Source organism: Protomyctophum bolini, assembly GCF_963924005.1.
Source record: "Protomyctophum bolini genome assembly, chromosome: 11".
NCBI lineage: Eukaryota > Metazoa > Chordata > Actinopteri > Myctophiformes > Myctophidae > Protomyctophum > Protomyctophum bolini.
In genome coordinates, this window is record NC_137872.1 from 40,172,743 (window position 1) to 40,191,276 (window position 18,534).

General features: G+C 44.7%; 1 protein-coding gene across 1 annotated transcript; it reads right to left on the reverse strand.

Annotated features, from left to right (window-relative positions):
• Window positions 1-1,859: 1,859 nt before the first annotated feature.
• Window positions 1,860-16,508, reverse strand: LOC308323486 (kelch-like protein 23). The gene is made up of 14 exons (XM_080775214.1): window positions 16,381-16,508; window positions 14,571-14,772; window positions 13,820-13,954; window positions 13,110-13,190; window positions 12,088-12,456; window positions 11,590-11,724; window positions 10,953-11,144; window positions 8,857-9,003; window positions 7,853-8,015; window positions 6,608-6,742; window positions 4,373-4,516; window positions 3,721-3,918; window positions 3,175-3,309; window positions 1,860-2,379 (listed from the first exon to the last, which is right to left on the reverse strand). The coding sequence occupies exons 2-14, from the start codon at window positions 14,724-14,726 to the stop codon at window positions 1,934-1,936; spliced, it is 2,436 nt and encodes an 811-aa protein (XP_080631340.1). The 5' UTR covers window positions 14,727-14,772; window positions 16,381-16,508; the 3' UTR covers window positions 1,860-1,933.
• Between the last annotated feature and the right edge of the window lie 2,026 nt (window positions 16,509-18,534).

An 18,534-nucleotide genomic window follows, 5' to 3' on the forward strand; every position in this document is an offset into this window, starting at 1 on the left:
AAGTTGGCAGGTCGTAGGTTTGGAAGTCCGGATGAGTTTGGAAAGGTCTGAGGGAGAGGGGAGTTGGAAACAGGAGAGAGGTGCAGAGACTGGGGGATTAGGAACAGAGGGAGGAGGACAACCGGACGTGAGGGGGGGCTAGTTGATGGTGAATGGTGGATATTTTGGCGTTGAAGAATGACATTATGGCGTTGCAGTGGTCAGTGGAGTAGAAGTGTGGGGGGAGGGAATCAGGGGGGCGGAGGGAGTTGTTAACCACCGAAAACAGAGCCCGGGTGTTCCCGGCACCGGCAGTGATTTTGTCTGCAAAATATTGGGTTTTGGCTGAGGAGATGGCATTTTTACATTGGAGGACGTGGGCATGGTGCATTTGTTTGTGTACAGTGAGTCCGGTTTTGGTGTACAGTCGCTCAAGCTGACGGCCTTTGGCCTTCAGCTGGCGCAGGTGGGGGGAGAACCAGGGGGCAGAGTGGCGAAATGAGATGTTCCGGGTTTTGAGGGGGGCAAGTGTATTTAGCAGGGAGTGGAGGCCATCATTGTAAATACTGACTAACTGATCTGGGGTGCATGGGGGGGTGATGGTGGGGAGATTTTCAATGCCTGTTATGAGGTCGTCTGGGTTTATGTTTTTGATGTTACGGAGGGTTATGGTACGAGATTGTTTGGTTTTGGACAAGGTGAGACTGAGGTTAAATGAAATGAGTTTGTGGTCAGTGAAAGGGAGGTCGGAGGCAGAGAAATTGAGAGGAGTGATACCAGAGCAGCAAACTATGTCCAATGTATGACCTTTACAGTGTGTGGGGAAATTGATAAATTGTTTGAGACCAAAACTGTCCAGGCATGAGCTGAAGTCCTTAGTGAAAGCAAGATTGTTATTGTCCAAATGAATATTTACGTCACCAAGCAAAATTATATTGGGTGAAAGTGTGCAGATATGAGCGAGAAATGTAGTGAAATCAGTAATAAAATCCTTGTTTGGTTTGGGAGGGCGGTAAATGTTGACTAGAATGGTAGGAGTGGGTCCATTCAATTGAAGAGCCACGGCCTCGAATGATTGTGACACTGTTGGCATGGTAACAGTAGACACTTTCCAAGTCTCGCGATATAGAATCGCGAGACCGCCTCCTCTTCCGGATAGACGAGACTTGCTGGTGTAAACAAAGCCATGTGGAATACAGTCATTTAATTGTGAATAATCATCCGGGGTTTGCCAGGTCTCACAGAGACAGAGACAGTCGAGTTTGTGATCGATGAGGAGGTCCTGGAGTAGTTGCCCTTTGCCAGTGAGGGAGCGGGTGTTGAGGAGTCCAAAGTTGACGTCGGAGTGTTGGTTGGAGAAGATGACGTTAGCCGACCTAGCTAGGCTGGCTAGCGTTCTGTGATCCACCCTCCTGTTGGTGTTTTTTGGAGGACGGCGGCGGCCGGAGGACCAGAGCGACGGAATGGCAGTGGAGTCGTCGATGTTATAACTCCGTCCGGAACCGCGGTGGATGTATCTCCGACGGATGAGGAAGGCGAGAGATGACCGGGAAGAGGTGCAGTACAGACGGGGGAGCGGCAGGGCGGAGGAACCGGAGTTGGGTGAGCTCCGCGCTCATGTACTGAATCAATGCAGACGCTGGATGGATTAAAAGGGACAAAACTGTCCACACGAGTACAAAGCTCACAGCGAGCTTGTAGATCCACGCCATGGTCTCCACGGGCTGGTGTCTGGTGAGCCGAGCAGCAGCAGCAGTAACCAGGTATTCCAGGTAAGGAACCCCAGCACGCTACGAGCTTGAACGGAGAAAACAATACTGGTGATACAGTATGCTTCTATGATGAGCCCATGGTGGAGATCAGCAATACCAAGTTCCATATAAGTAAGGTCTGCTGTAGGCGATGCGTGGAATCATAAAAAAAAGCTTTAAAAACAACCGGAGAGCAGCGGCAGCTAGTCGCGCCAGCGTTCACTCAACCAGCGTTGATAATAAGCGTTATCAGTGTCATAACCATTTGGATCTTCATCATCGGAAGAATCATCAGAGCTTTCATCATCGTCATCAGCCACGGGTACGTGATCCTTCCTCAGCCTGAGAGTGACACAGTGGAATGCACCACCAGCACCAGACTCCATGCTCTCCCACCCGTTGGTCTCCTCACAGTAGCGCGCCATGCTCTTCACATTTCTGCATGAAATGAGACCAGACGGAAATTCTTCGCGATCCACGCCTCCTAGAATGTAGATCTGTCCGTCCACCACAGCCAGGCTATGCGCGTAGCGTAGCTCTTGAGCGTGACCTTGTAAGGCGTCACACATGGTCCAACGGTTGGTCTCTGGGTTGAAGCACGCCATGAAGCAAGCATGGTCTAGAAACACCTCGGGTGTGGGAGACCGACCTGCAGTGAAGTTGAAGTGAGTCTATTACTTTACTTATGGCAGTGGTTCCCCGACTTGTTCATGTCAAGGACCCCTAAATCGACATATATCAGCCTGTGGACCCCCGTTGGAAGAGATATGCCAGGGAGACGCCCATAAGAGAAGATTTGTTACGGCTCTAGCAGTGATTCTCAACCTGTTTAATTTCAATTGTACAATTGTGTTTTATATGTGCAGTGTTATTTTTATTGTGTTGTGTTCTATGTATGTCATGGACCCCAGGAAGTTACTTCTGGACCCCAGGAAGAGTGGAAAGAATCTACAGATCCTACATTACTAAATGTATGGTCAGGGACCACATGGAACACCTCCACGGACCACCAGTGGTCCACGGACCACCTATTGAAAACCCCTGTCATAGAGTAATACAAGGATAGAGACCGAACCGAAACGATTACAACTATTTGGAGTTTTATTTGATGTTGCTTTGCTTTACTTAGATTTGAACCCATACAGGGCCCTTTTGGTGTTTTTTGCATTTATACTTTAGCAAGCTATTGAATAATAGCAAATTTATAAGCCGAGCTTGCAGGTCTGCTATTTTTGAAAACTCAAATCTTTGCTTCTGGGGGTCCATGGCCAATTACAGATAATTCTGGGGGTCCATGGCCAATTACAGATAATTCTGGGGGTCCTTTACATGAAAAAGGAAATGGGTTTTTCAGAAAACATTTGGTAGAATGGATCTCGGGTCTAAATGTGTTAAGAACAGGTACGATACCTGTAACATAGATCTATAAGACCAGGTATGTTACCTGTAACATAGATCTTTCCATTCAGAACACAAGCAGCTGACGGATCACTATGCATTGGAAGGGACCCAGATGGAGTGACCTTTTTCCACACCGATTTTTCAGGGTCGTACTTGGAGACCTGGACTGGATCATGACCTAGGGTCCAGGAGAGAGAGAGAGAGAGAGAGAGAGAGAGAGAGAGAGAGAGAAAGAGAGAGAGAGAGACACACACACACACACACATACTGGTACTCATAGGTAGGCGGACACATAGGTGAACCAACACATAGGTGAACCAACACATAGGTGAACACGGACATTACTGTTCCTTGGAGTGGTTGCACCACTCAAAAACACTATAGATTTCACTGTGTAGTTTATGAATTTAACACATTGATAAAGTTCCCTGCTGCGTTGCAAATTGCTGCGGATGACAGCGCAGTGAGAGGGCAAACTAAGGCAGAAGGCAAATTTAATATGCAAGAATGATGCAAGAATGATGCCCGTTCGCATCGAGTCTACCGAAGTAAAGACGTGAACGGGACCTTAATTAACCCGTCCGTATACCAATAAAATAGAGCCATCTTCCTAGTGCGACCACAAGCGGAGACGAGACGAGAGCTTCGGCACGACAAGCCTCGGGCACGGCATCCTTCAGGAGCTTCCAGGTGTTGTTTTGGGGGTCGTAGCGCTCTATGGAGGCTTTACTCTCCTCACTCCCAGAGCCCCCCACGGCAAACACACATCCATCCAGCTCCACCAGGCCTGGGTGGGGTTGGGTTGGGCAGAGAGAAAAACACACAAAGAAAAGATCATTAGAACGGGTGCAGGTCTTTTTTTCCGACAGCATATTGATCCGAAACCTCAATCCTAACCGCAAGCACGGGAGCAGCGCATGTCGGACCATCGCTTTTTCGCATCGCAGCGACGGTCCCCCCCGCTGCGGAGCGGACCGTTGCCCCGTCGGCTAGAATACCGTCGGAAAATAGTGTGCCTCCCCATTAGAACTAGGGATACACACTCCCGATTTTTCTGATCCGATCGGATCCCAATACCACAGTTTGTGTTGGCAAGAGGGCATTTTTCATGGGAACCGCACAACCCACTTAGCAGCACTGCTCATCCCACAAATGATGATTATCTTATTATTTTTGCCTATGATATATAACCAGAACAGGGACTCCAGGGTTAACGTGGTTGAACTGAGTGACAGTCTTACTGAAGCCATAGCGGGCCGTCTTCATGGGAGCGGCCTTCAGCCATGACCTATGGTGAACGTCGTAGCGCCACACCTCCTTACTGGCCAAACGATCCTTAATGGCCAAACCTTCAAGATATCCTCCGGCCAAATACAGAGTGGAGCCTGGTGGGAGAAGAGCAGAATTAAAACCATTGTTAAAAGAAATAAAGAGTGTAATATGCTTTAATACACAAGTTGAAATGTCTTCACGTATCTTTTTATTTTCTCCATCTTCTATGTTATTGTGAGTATGCATTTTGCATCCCAAAACGCAGTTTATAGTTAAAGGGACAGTTCACCCTTTTTGCAAAAAAAATATATGTTAATGACGTTTAGAAGCTTTAGATCACTTTCCTGGGGGTATTTATGTGTGTAATATGTGGTTTTAGATATTTTAGATTGTAGCAGTGAGCCTGTTGTCTCTGATGTCATGGACACTGGTCTCACTACCTTCCTGGACTACAATTCCCATAATTCTTTGGTGCACTGCTCCTCCTTGTGGATAATGGGGGGAGAGCGGTCTTACTGAGACAACATGTAGTCCAGGAAAGCCCAGTGTCCATGACATCAGAGACAACAGGCTCACTGCTACAATCTAAAATATCTAAAACCACATATTACACACATAAAGACCCCCAGGAAAGTGTTCTAAAGCTTCTAAACGTCATTAACATATATTTATTTGCAAAAAGGGTGAAGTGTCCCTTTAAGGGACGCAATAAAACAACGACCTCTGCATCCACAGGATGCACTACTGTACGACTGTACTGTTTTTTATTCTAGTTTATTTTGCTAGCTTTAGTTATAATAATACTTTCTTCTTCTGTTTTCTACATTAATATAGCCACATTATAACCATATAAAATGAAATGGGAGTTAAATGCTGCAATTTATAAAAATGGCAAAATATGACTCCTAACGTGGTTGAAGTGGGCCTCATAAAATGTCCCTGGGACTCATTTCTGAAAGACCATCCCTGCATCCTGGGACTCATTACATTGAAAACCTATTTACATCACTGTGGTACACTTATAAAGGCGAGACTTTTACAGAACTTCACCAAGATAGTTGTAACATAAGCTGTGGGCTATACAGTAGTATACCAACCTCACCACTGGCTGCACTATAGCTAATATTATTGTAGTAAAAAGAAAAAAAGAAAACAACAACACCCTGCCTGTGAGCTATCAGTAATTACAGTAGTCAAACTAGAACTGCACTCTTTCGAGTGCCTACTTGCTTGTTGCACCATAAATGGCCTACTAGTGCGCAAGCAGAGCGCAAGTACTGTCGACCGCTACAAACTGTCAAAGCTCAGCTTCTCTGTGAAGGAACGTTTGAAATGTTGAATTATTACTGGTTTAACTGTTTGCTACCTACCTACTTTATGCATGTAAAAAAGTAGTATTATGAAGTATGGTACCAGTTTCTATCTATAAAATAAATACAGTTTTATTGATTTAGAATTATTCTGGATCCCAAAGAAAAAAGAATCATCGATATCCGATGGGAAAAAAAGGTATATAAACTGAAAAAAGTCGATCAGTGTCGGGTGGATTAAAGGAAATGCCTCTATGTATGTATATGTAATTTGTAAGTTGATTAGCGGTATACTGTGGTTACTTTGCTTCACTTTTGATGCGTATGCACGTCCCAGCAAATGACGTCAGGGTATAACTGGTATAACTAGCTCTCAATGAACTAGTCATTACGTCATTTGCTGGGACGGTGCATACGCATTGTTTGCTGCGACGGTGGATACGCATTGTTTGCTGGGACGGTGCATACGCATTGTTTGCTGGGACGGTGCATACGCATTGTTTGCTGGGACGGTGCATACACATCGAATATCGTCCTGGGCGAAACTAGTACTTGCGCACTCTGCTTGCGCAAGTAATAACCCCGTTCCCAGTATCCCTCAACAGGGATAGGTGTATGTTTCCCAGTTGTTAGGTGTATGTTTACCTGGTGTCCTAGTTTATTTTATATGTTTCTTTCTTCTTTGCAGTTTGCACTCCATTAAGTGACTATTTACACTGTTAGTTTGTTGACAAGGTTGCGTGACATTGTCAGATTTTGAACTTATAATTACAGCTATGGATAAGAGAGTCTTCTAATCTGAATGCTTCAATTGTACCCTTCAGGACATCATCCAAATGTAATTCTGGTGCAACAATTCAGAGTAGGATCCAGTCCTCTGATGGTAATCCTCACCTGACGCGACCACAGCATACTCATGTGCTTTAAAGGGCAGATATCCTAGAGTCTTCCTGTTGTTCTTCAGGGGATCCAGGCTCTCCACTTTGTGAAAACCACCTTTGTTACACTTTGCTCCCACCGTCACTATCACTGCAACCAGCAGGAGAAGAAAGACAAGGTGAGACACTTCAACAAGCAGGAGAGAAAGACAAGGTGAGACACTTCAACAAGCAGGAGAGAAGGACAAGGTGAGACAGAGTAGATTGGTTTTAACATGCATGTGTTCAGCAGGATACCTGTGGGCCTGTGGGGTCGTGCTGTGTTACAGTAGGGTACCTGTGGGTCTACGGGGGCGTGCTGTGTTACAGTAGGGTACCTGTGGGTCTACGGGGGCGTGCTGTGTTACGGTAGGGTAACTGTGGGCCTGTGGGGGCGTGCTGTGTTACGGTAGGGTACCTGTGGGGGCGTGCTGTGTTACGGTAGGGTACCTGTGGACCTGTGGGGGCGTTGTTACAGTAGAGTACCTGTGGGGGCGTGCTGTATTACAGTAGGGTACCTGTGGGCCTGCGGGGGCGTGCTGTGTTACAGTAGGGTACCTGTGGGTCTACGGGGGCGTGCTGTGTTACAGTAGGGTACCTGTGGTGCCGTGCTGTGTTACGGTAGACTACCTGTGGGCCTGCAGGGGCGTGCTGTGTTACAGTAGGGTACCTGTGGGCCTGCGGGGGCGTGCTGTGTTACAGTAGGGTACCTGTGGGGGCGTGCTGTGTTACGGTAGGTTACCTGCGGGGGTGTGCTGTGTTACAGTAGGGTACCTGTGGGCCTGCGGGGGCGTGCTGTGTTACAGTAGGGTACCTGTGGGGGCGTGCTGTGTTACGGTAGGGTACCTGTGGGTCTACGGGGGTGTGCTGTGTTACAGTAGGGTACCTGTGGGCCTGCGGGGGCGTGCTGTGTTACAGTAGGGTACCTGTGGGGGTGTGCTGTGTTACAGTAGGGTACCTATGGGGGTGTGCTGTGTTACAGTAGGGTACCTGTGGGGGTGTACTGTGTTACAGTAGGGTACCTGTGGGTCTACGGGGGCGTGCTGTGTTACAGTAGGGTACCTGTGGGTCTGCGGGGGCGTGCTGTGTTACAGTAGGGTACCTGTGGGCCTGCGGGGGCGTGCTGTGTTACAGTAGGGTACCTGTGGGTCTACGGGGGTGTGCTGTGTTACAGTAGGGTACCTGTGGGTCTACGGGGGCGTGCTGTGTTACGGTAGGGTACCTGTGGGCCTGCGGGGGCGTGCTGTGTTAAGGTAGGGTCTCTCCTTCTTGGCCTCAGAGATGAACCTCTGGCAGCCCTCGTGTTCTTTCACCACATCCAGACACAGAACCACAGTGGGAAGGTAGGAGGGACTGACGAGAGGAAGACGGATGTGCTCTAGTACCTTAAAAATTAAAATAAAGTGGAACACCGATTATTTATTAGTTCAACTGGACATTGGGTAAAACAACAATTATTCAATTGATTGTTATAAGACACAAAATCCTGTGTCTTCTGCGTACAGAAAATGTGTTCTCGTACAGAATCTCAGTCCGGGACGTATGTGCCAGACTTTGAGTGACGTCTGCGCCTGGATTAATGGCTAAGTTCGTAACAATAAATCAAAGGTTAAAAAAAAAAACAATGTTCCAAGACGGGCGCCGTCCAAGTAATGAAAAGAAGTAAGTAGTAGTAACAGGGGGCACGGTGGCACAGTCGGTAGGGCTGTCACCTCACAGCTAGAAGGTCCTGGGTTCGATTCCCGCTGGGAACGCTGTGGGCGTGTCCTCTCCTCCGCGTCATCAGTGCCCATAACCGAGGTGGGGTTGGCAAAAGGGCCTTTCTGTGTGGAGTTTGCATGTTCTCCCCGTGTCCCCTAGGGTAGGTAGGCCTACTCACAAAAAAGTAATGCAGTAATCCTGGTCTCTAAACTACCTCCCCCTGGCCAGCCGGGGCACCTGAAAGGACCTTCCTGTTCCTACCACACGCTACGTCCGTCCGGGGAAATTCCCCCCTGTCAGGTGAAAAGAAGCAGCTTGGATTCCTCATGCATAGAAGGAAGCATGAGGTCAGTCCGCTGCCCCCCCCCCCCCCCAGGTTGGCAGAGGAAGTGTAGCGCCCAGGATTACATTGGATAATTGGCACTGGGTGAAAAGAAATGGGATAAAAATGATAGAAAAAAAGTAGTAGTAGTAGTAGTATCAATATCATATAGGTCCAGGATGTGAGAATAAGAAAAGACTGACCTTTCCAAAGCTGTGCCTGCAGGTAGCAGGACACTTGTCGAACCACATCATAGCAGCCTCAAACACCGTGTCCTCCTTGGGAACACTCAGGTGATCACTGGAGAGGATCTCTGTCAGTCTCTCCACAGAGAGGGAGAGAAACTCTGGCTGTTGGTAGAAGAAAACACAGGTAGGTTAATATCTAAAAGATGAACTGACTCTGGGACCTGTTGGTAGAAGAAAACAGGTACCCGGTAGGTTAATATCTAAAAGATGAACTGACTCTGGGACCTGTTGGTAGAAGAAAACACAGGTAGGTTAATATCTAAAAGATGAACTGACTCTGGGACCTGTTGGTAGAAGAAAACACAGGTAGGTTAATATCTAAAAGATGAACTGACTCTGGGACCTGTTGGTAGAAGAAAACACAGTAGGTTAATATCTAAAAGATGAACTGACTCTGGGACCTGTTGGTAGAAGAAAACACAGGTAGGTTAATATCTAAAAGATGAACTGACTCTGGGACCTGTTGGTAGAAGAAAACACAGGTAGGTTAATATCTAAAAGATGAACTGACTCTGGGACCTGTTGGTAGAAGAAAACACAGTAGGTTAATATCTAAAAGATGAACTGACTGTGGGACCTGTTGGTAGAAGAAAACACAGGTGGTTAATATCTAAAAGATGAACTGACTCCAGGAACCTTTCCTCCTCTGAAGTGCTCACAGTCAGTGTTGTTTTTGGCATCAAATTTAGATTTTTAGTTTTAGTCATTAGTCTCTTGAATAGTTTTCATTTAGTTTTAGTCACATTTTAGTCACCTGGAATGTTTTAGTGTTAGTCAACAAAATATCATATGATTTTAGTCGACTAAATCTACAGTTGATATTATAGTCGAACAAAATGTATGTTGGTGGGCCTTGATGCCGTCGCTGCGACGCGCTGTGAGCTTGTAGATCGTCTATTTTCAGCATGCAACCAATTGTAAAATGACTTATACTGGATCTTTTGTCCACTAGTCCCTTCCTATTTTAGTCTAGTTTTTATTTGTTGACGAAATTGTCAGTATATATTTAGTCATAGTATTTAGTCATAGTTTTAGTCATCATAGCTTAGTTTTCATTTACTTTTAGTCAGTGGAAAAAGGTAGCCGACGAACATTTTTTTGTCTTAGTTTTAGTCGACAACATCAACACTGGTCACAGACAGTTGACATGACTGATGTTTCTACCCAGGTCTAGGTCAGTTACTGGTGACACCTTGGAGAAATGGTAATAAAACAAAGTCATGGGTGTAAAAGCCAACAAACAAAACAACTTGGTAAATGTATGATGCCTCAACAGAGCACCGAAGTCTGACGTTAATATCGGTAGAGGGCGCAAATCCACGGGTCCATGTACTTTTTATTTGCATTGTAATCCCCATAGGGGGATTTTAGATCCTCTCATATAAGAACTGTGTTAATAAACATGTCACCCCGGCCGTTTCACTCATATGGATATGAAGAATCAACTGACTGAGAGAAAACGCTAATGTTACTGCTGCTGAATTAGCTACATTTTCGCTAGAAACAGACTATCATAATGAATGACTGACTGTCATAAACCTCCCTGACGATAACGCAGAGACAGCTTGTATATTTTTGGACCACAATGCTTATAGAGCGTCGCAGTCCTGCCCCCTACCAGGGCCCAGAAAATGATTCCCCGCGTGTCGTACAATGCCAACTCTTGTGGTGACAAATCATGACAACAAACACAATTTTTTTGGGCCGAACAAATAATTAGAAAAAAACAGCAGTTTTTGTTGTTTTTATTCTTCGTAATTATTTGTTTGGTCCAAAATATTGTGTTTATTGTCATGATTTGTCACAACTCGAGTTGGCTTTGTCCGCGACGTAACAGTCTTTAAATAAATACTTTTTTGAAATGTCTATGAGGAAAAATGCATTGGGAATCATTTCCTGGGCCAGCGGCGTCGTCATGAAAGGGGGCGGGACTGAGACGCACGATATTAAGATCACCCCATGCTATTCTCCATAGAGAGATTACTTCCGTGAACCAGGGGAAACGAGGGGACGAGCGACTGGCGTCAGGACTTCGGCGCTCTATGACTGACCTGTTGGTAGAGAACACAGAAGTGTTCCAGAATGTAGTCCATGCTGTGTTTCTTCAACGTGCCACAGGAGTGGTCCTCAGAGAAGCAGAACATCTCTACACAGTTCTTCCTGTCGATGTGACGCTTCATGAAGTCACCGCAGGCGTTTCCAACGGCCGTGATGTCCCACAGGTTGGCTGCTGCCAGCAGGGCCTAGAGTAGTGTGATTATTAACCCATTTAGACCTGAGAACAGATTCTACAAATGTTTTCTAAATCCTGACAGTTTTCTGAAAAAAAACATGTTTATATGTCAGTGGTTCTCAAACATTTTCACGTCAAGGACCCCCAAAAATATATGTAATTGGCCGCTGACCCCCATCTGAACATGTGTCCTTCCAGGGACCTCATCCACCAGAAGCAAAGATTTGAGTTAAAAATGTTCGCTCTGAAAGAATATATATTAAAAGTTTTGCGCCACATTTTCACGATTTAAAATAAATAGCAGATCTAAGAGCTTGTAGATCTGCTATTTTTCAATAGCTAAAGCATGACAATGCTTAAAACACCAAAAGGGGGTTCCCGCCCAGAATGGGAAGTAAGCACGCACGTAGGACAAATGAATAAGGTTCATGATGACGATGATGATAATGCAGTACCTGCACATTCGCTGTGGAGATGGACACCTTTGACGTGTAGGCGTAGTTCACCAACATACCAACAATCTCAGGTTCCACGCCACCGAGGGACACCCGGTCCTGTGTGGACTCCATCATGCCAGATGTAAACATGACCTGTGCAGGGTGAAAAGGTGATGTTTTCAGGGTTTAGGCCTTTCTCATTTAAATTGTGTCAACAATGAATACATTAGATATAGCATGTTAGGTTCACTTTATAGTATAGTATAGTATAGTATAGGATAGGATAGGATAGGATAGTATACATGTATAGCTTATATGTATATAGTTTAATAGATACTCCACTGTTACGTTCTTAGCTTACGCATGTTTCATGATAACTACTTTTTATGTATGTGATGTATGCCATGCTTTTTGTTATTGCTCAATGTAAATCGCTCTGGATTAAGAGCGTCTGCTAAATGCCTAAATTGTAAATGATGAATGCCAAGGTAAAACTTTGCAAATGTGTGAAATGACCTCAAAGTATGAGCAAAAGGAGGCCAGTACGTATCGATGGCAGGGGAACTCCTCTCCCTCACAGCACAGAATCACATCACACAACAAGGCCCTCTCTACGTCTTTCGGCCTTTGCTTGGGTCTCGGTCTCTGGGTGTTGGGGGAGGCAAAGGGACTTCGTAGCGCAGCCATGCGGTTAGGCTGCCTCCGTCCTCCACCTGCCTTCACCACCCCCCGCACAACTCTATCAGCCTCTGGAACTCCCTCCTTGATCCCCGACGTGTGTGTTGAGCCTGGAGTATGGCGCAGCCTGTTGAGGCCCTTTAACACCTTCTGGGGATGGACAGAGTCCTCAAACATCTCAGCCTCCTGTGAGGAGGTGCTGGACACCTGAAATGCAACGACAGCATCCCAGAGGGAGATTTATAAATCAATTTAGAAATGAAGCCAGGATGGAACCTAGGGTTTTTAAAACTGCTTTTGCGTACCACAATGTTGAAATGCCATTTTCCCTTGTATAGAGGGTATGCGCGTGACATCGTACCTGGAAGTTATGCGGGAATGCCCACTGAGTGGCAAAAAGAAACTAATTTCTGGCCTTGACAGCCCATTCATCCAAACAGAAAAGTCCTGTCTGATTGCATTAAACAATGTTAAACTCACCAGCTGTACGAAAACCTTCAATTATCCTCTTTCTATCTGCAAAGTTTTTGTTTCATAAAAATCCACCATAGAAACGTTATGAGCTACTTTCTGTACTCCAACCCTCCATGCTGCCCAATGTTTTGCCACTCAGTCTAAATGAGGGGCATATCAGGTGTTCTGATGGGAAAATCATGCATTTGCATACTCTCTATATTAGTCAGTCAGTGACAGCTTAATGGAAATATTAAACACATTGGTTTCCTATTGCTATCGTCAAGATAAGATTGTTGGTTTTCCAGCTAGCATGTTGACCTGTCTGGGTCCGGGTGAGTTTCTCCAACATTCTAAAACGAGTGGTCCTCCTCAGAAAAGCAGTAAATCCCTACACAGCTACTCACATCCATGCGACGCTTCAGGAAGTCACGGCAGGCATTTCCAACAGCCGTGACGCCCAACATGCTTGATGCTGCCAGCAGGGCCTAGAGTAGACCAAATAAACAACAATATCTGTCAAGCATCACCAATGTTATGTAGAGCAGGGCTTCTCAACCCGTGGGTCACAACCTTAGAGTATATGAATAGAGAGCGGCACCCAGAGGAAACCCTGAGGCGAAATGGACATAGTGGCCGAATGTGGTATTGCAGCGTGGGCCCAAACACATGAACGCGCTGGTCCGTTGACTATCATTGTGCACGTTCACGACGGCAGCACGTTCGTGCGCGTTCGCGCTCGTACAAAGGCCGCGCGTTCATGTGTTTGGGCCCAATCCACCCCAGAATGCACTCTGTTACTAGCCGGAAGGAGGAGTGAAATCGCCTCATGCGCTTTTGAGCATCTAATGCAAGTGGATGGAAGGAGAACTTGGATGCCATCTCTATTCATATAGAGATGGGGGGGGGGGGGTCGCCAAATAATTTTGGGGGGGTCCCCAAATTATTATTATTTTTGCAACTGAATGGCTGAAAAATGGAAATGTGTTTGCCTAGTACACATAGTGCACATAGAGTACATGCATAACCTTTCCCCAGCCAAAAACGTTGAGAACCCCTGATGTAGAGGGGAGACAATGGAGACAATGAATAAAGGTTCATGATGATAATGCAGTACCTGCACATTCGCTGTGGAGACGGACACCTTTGAAGTGTAGGCGTAGTTCACCAACACACCAATCATCTGAGGTTCCACTCCACTGATGGTCACCCTCTCCGGTGTGGACTCCCTCGTGGCAGATGTAAACATGGCCTGTGCAGGGTGAAAAGGGGAATGGTTTGCCTGTAGTGTTCAGGGTTTTTTAGGCCTATCTTATTTACATTGTGTCAGCAATATTAATTAGACATATATAGCATGTTAGGTTCATGTGAAGCAGTGTCGTTTTCGTCGACTAAAACTAAGACGAAGAATGTTCGTCGACTACCTTTTTTCACTGACTAAATAAAAACTAAATAAAAAACGAATCTATGATGACTAAAACTAAGACTCAATATATTGACAATTTCGTCAACAAAAAAAGAACTAGAATAAAATGTTAGGGAGGAACTAGTGGACAAGAGAACCACTTTTATGCTAGGTTGCATGCTGAAAATAGCAGATCTATAATCTCACAATGCGCTGCGACGCTGCCGTAGTCTGCCATTACGACGACATCAGGGCCTGTCAAAACTAAAATATTTTAGTCGACTAAAATCGTATGACATTTAGTCAACTAAAACTGGACTAACACTAGAACATTCCAGGTGATTAAAATGTGACTAAAGCTAAGTGAAAACTATTCAAGAGCCAAAAACAACACTTGATGTGAAGCCACGGTAGAATTGAAATATCATTCCCTAAACAGCAGGTGAGTGTGTGCTTGTCTTACCTCAAAGTGTGAGCTGAAGCAGGCCAGTACGTATCGATGGCAGGGGAACTCCTGTCCCTCGCAGCACAGAATCACATCACACAACAAGGCACCGTTGAGCCGCAGCCTGTTCAGGCCCGCTAAGACATTCTGGGGATGGCCGGAGTCCTTAAACATCTCAGTCTCCTAGTGAGGACGGTGGTACACTGGTGGTGCCGGCCTCCTGAGATGCAACGACAACATCCCAGAGGGAGATTTAATAATCAACAGACAAATTACAACTATTCACCTGTGATTGTGAATACTGTTGTTGATGTGTTAATGTGGCTTTAAAACAACTGCCCTCGTGTACCGTGAAATGCCATTATTTCCGTGAGTCTGAGGAAGATGGAGGTTTTAATACCGGTATGTTAGTTACATTTTCAATGTAATGAGTCTCAGGATGCAGGGATGGTCTTTTAGAAATGATTTGATGAGTCCCACTTCAACCACTTTAGGAGTCATATTTTGCCATGTTTACAAATCGCAGCATTTAACTCCCGTTTCATTTTATATGGTTATAATGTGGTTATATTCATGTAGAAAACAGAAGAAGAAATTATTATTATAAATAAAGCTAGCAAAATAAACTAGAATAAAAAACAGTACAGTAGTGCATCCCGTGGATGCAGAGGTTGTTGTTTTATTGCATCCCTTAACTATAAACTGTGTTTTGGGATGTAACATGCACCCTATTTTAATCTCTGCAGTAGTGTGCAAAAATGGTGAAGTTTCCCTTTAACAGTATGCAGAATAGGTACATTTCAAAAGCTGTTAACTGTGGACGACGCCATAAAGCATTACACTTGTTTCCAATAGGGTCCACACATGCCGTTTTCAATTCATCAGAATGAAATGTATTGAATGTTTAAATCCAATCCAGGCTGAGCATATCAGCCCCCAACTGGTATCCAGAGTGGGGTCCGGGGACCCCCAGGGGTCTATGAGGGAGTTCCAGGGGGTCCCCAGCTAAATGATAGTTTGGAAACCAAATGGACCCTTATGGGTCTGCAACTCTGAGAGTGTACAAATGGAACCTAAATTAACATTGATTTTACAATATAAATGGGGGGTCCCAGAGATAGAAATGCCATTAAATGGGGGTCCGTAGACTATAATGCATGTCCAAACTGGGGGGTCCTTTTATAATTAAACGGCTTGAGAATCATTGCTAGAGCCATAACATTATTCTCTTGTGGGGGTCCCTCCCTGGCATATCTTTTTCAAATGGGGGTCCGAATTAGTGTCAATTTGGGGGTCCTTGATGTGAACAAGTTTGGGAACCAACTGCACTATACAAAGCAAACATGAATAGCCACAACAAAATACTGTACAACAAACCGTTGCATTGATTGATTGAAGTATGCATTAACAGTTTGCAGAATTACAGTACATCTCAAGCACAACTCAATACAAAGACTGTTAACTGTGAGTGGACGACACCATAAAGCATTACACTTGTTTAACCACCTTGTTCAATTCATCGAAACATTTAGAGACGTACACATATACACTTCTATTTAGTCAAAGAACAGAACAGGGATTCATCATAAAGGAGGTAAAAAGCACTAAAATGTAAACATGCAAGGCAGCGGTGGCCGAGTGGATTGCGGAGCGGTCTAGATACCGGAAGGTCGCCAGTTCGAATCAGCGATCCGACACGTTAAAATTACCACCGTTGAAGTGCCCTTGGACAAGGCATTGAACCTCTACCATGAAATGCTCCATGTGGGCCTTGCTGTAAACAAGTATCTGATGCTTAGTCGAGTTACCCTTGGTAAACATGATTTACCAGAACGCATTTCTTCTTCTTCTTCACCTCGTCGTTGTCTGCATACAGAAACAACTCTAAAGGAAATTAGTCCAATTCAAACAGTGTCCACAACAACGCAGTCGCACACAACACCAAACGGTAATGGTATTATAGTCCGTCAACCAATACTAATGATTTAATGTAGACATTTGGACGTTTAAATTAAAACTGAGAACAACAAACTTTCCGCGTCGCCCGCTTCTGCTCTTCAAAGGGACAGTGTCACCACTAACTGTGTCCCCCTTAGACCCCTACCCTACCCACTGCTTTTGGTTCCGGCAAACGTAAATTAAACAATACCCTTAAATAATTATTTGAATTAAATAAACCACAGTTGTTTTGGTTATTTCCTATGTGATTTATTTCATGGGCTTTGTTTTGTTAGCACCATAACGTGGCGGGATAGGGAAGAGTATTAGTTTAGTGTGCTAGGCATAGAGGGGGGGTGCTAGGGCTTACCTTAGGGTTTGGCGGCTCGCGCCCCCTTGTGGCCCCTGGGAGAATTTTAAAAAGAAGAAAAAAAAGCTTTTTTTAAGATCCCAGATATAAATGGCGTCAGTACAGTAGCCTAATGCATGTCAAACTGCTGGGCATCCTTCAAATTAAAATGAGAATCACTGCTAGATCACTGCCATCATATTCAAGGGCTTTTGGCACTCAGTCATGCACCCTCTTAGTCTTGGGCCTCCATCATAATGGACATGTTTAAGGTAGTGTGTGTGTGTGTGTGTGTGTGTGTGTGTGTGTGTGTGTGTGTGTGTGTGTGTGTGTGTGTGTGTGCACACACATAGACGCGGACTGTAACAGAGATAGACTCTTAAGCCCTGTCGAGAAGAAACCACCCAACTCCAACATTTTAATTTTGAAAACACTATACTATACAACACTATAGCACAATAGCACTGATTTATTCATGTTTCCTCCTGACAGCAATGATCTGGTAGTTAAATGTTGAGGCGGTGCATGGGTTGTGTCGAATTGCATTAAATGATGGTTGAAAGAGATTCACATTTACATGTTCATGAATGGAAATGTCTGTCAAGTATAGTATTGCATGGCAGAAAATCCATTTAATAATAGAGCACCAGTCCTGACAACACTGTCAGTAAAGGGCGCCAGTCCACAGGTTTGTGTACTTGTATTGAAAACACTGGCATCCATGCACCTGGTTTGGCTGATATTATTGCCCTGTGTGCAGTGTTGTTTTCGTCGACTAATACTATGACAACATTTTTTCGTCGACTACCTTTTTTCCCTGACAAAAACTACATAAAAAATAAATATAAACGAAGCCATGATGACTAAAACTATGGCGAAATATGTCGATTTTGTCAACAAATAAAAACTAGACTAAATGTTAGGGTGGACACGAGATCTAATGGACACGAGATCCAGTAGGTCTATAAGTAAAAGACACAAGTCATTTACACTTGGTTGCATGCTGAAAATAGCCGATCTACAAGCTCACACCGCACTGCGCGCTGCGACGCATTGTGAGCTTGTAGATAGCGCTATTTTCAGAAAGTGTAAAATCAGACATTTTGATTCCATCAAGGCCTGACAAAATACATTTTAGTCAACCAAATCAAGAGTAGATTTAGTTTAAACCGTGCATCTAAGTGACAATACAGTTAATCTGAATGGACAGCGAAACATACAGTATTTTTAGCACGATCATATTCACATTTGTACTTTTACAGCAAGCACAGTGTAATTGAAAAAGGCACAGCGGCCACATCACATCTGATTATCCACGAGGCAAATCTAAATCAATCTTGTACAAGCTCTTAAAAAGAGAAAAGAATAGTAACATTTAACAATAATTGCATTATTTTTTAAACCTGTGCTCCTCCTGAAAGCTAAATAAACATAAAACAATAAAGCTACCAAATGCGTCCACATCATCACTTCGATATTCGCCACAATACAAGCCAGATATTGTGGGAAGTACCAGAACACTAGGCTAGCCTATAATTAAGTATTGTGTACCATAGGCCTATTATAAATTCACAAAAATAATTAATGAAGACTGGGAGAAATGGATGAATGGCAAAAAGGCCCCACAGTGACACACGCAGGAAGGTTTTGGTATGACAACACTTGAGTCGTAGGCTACACAGTACAGTAACATAA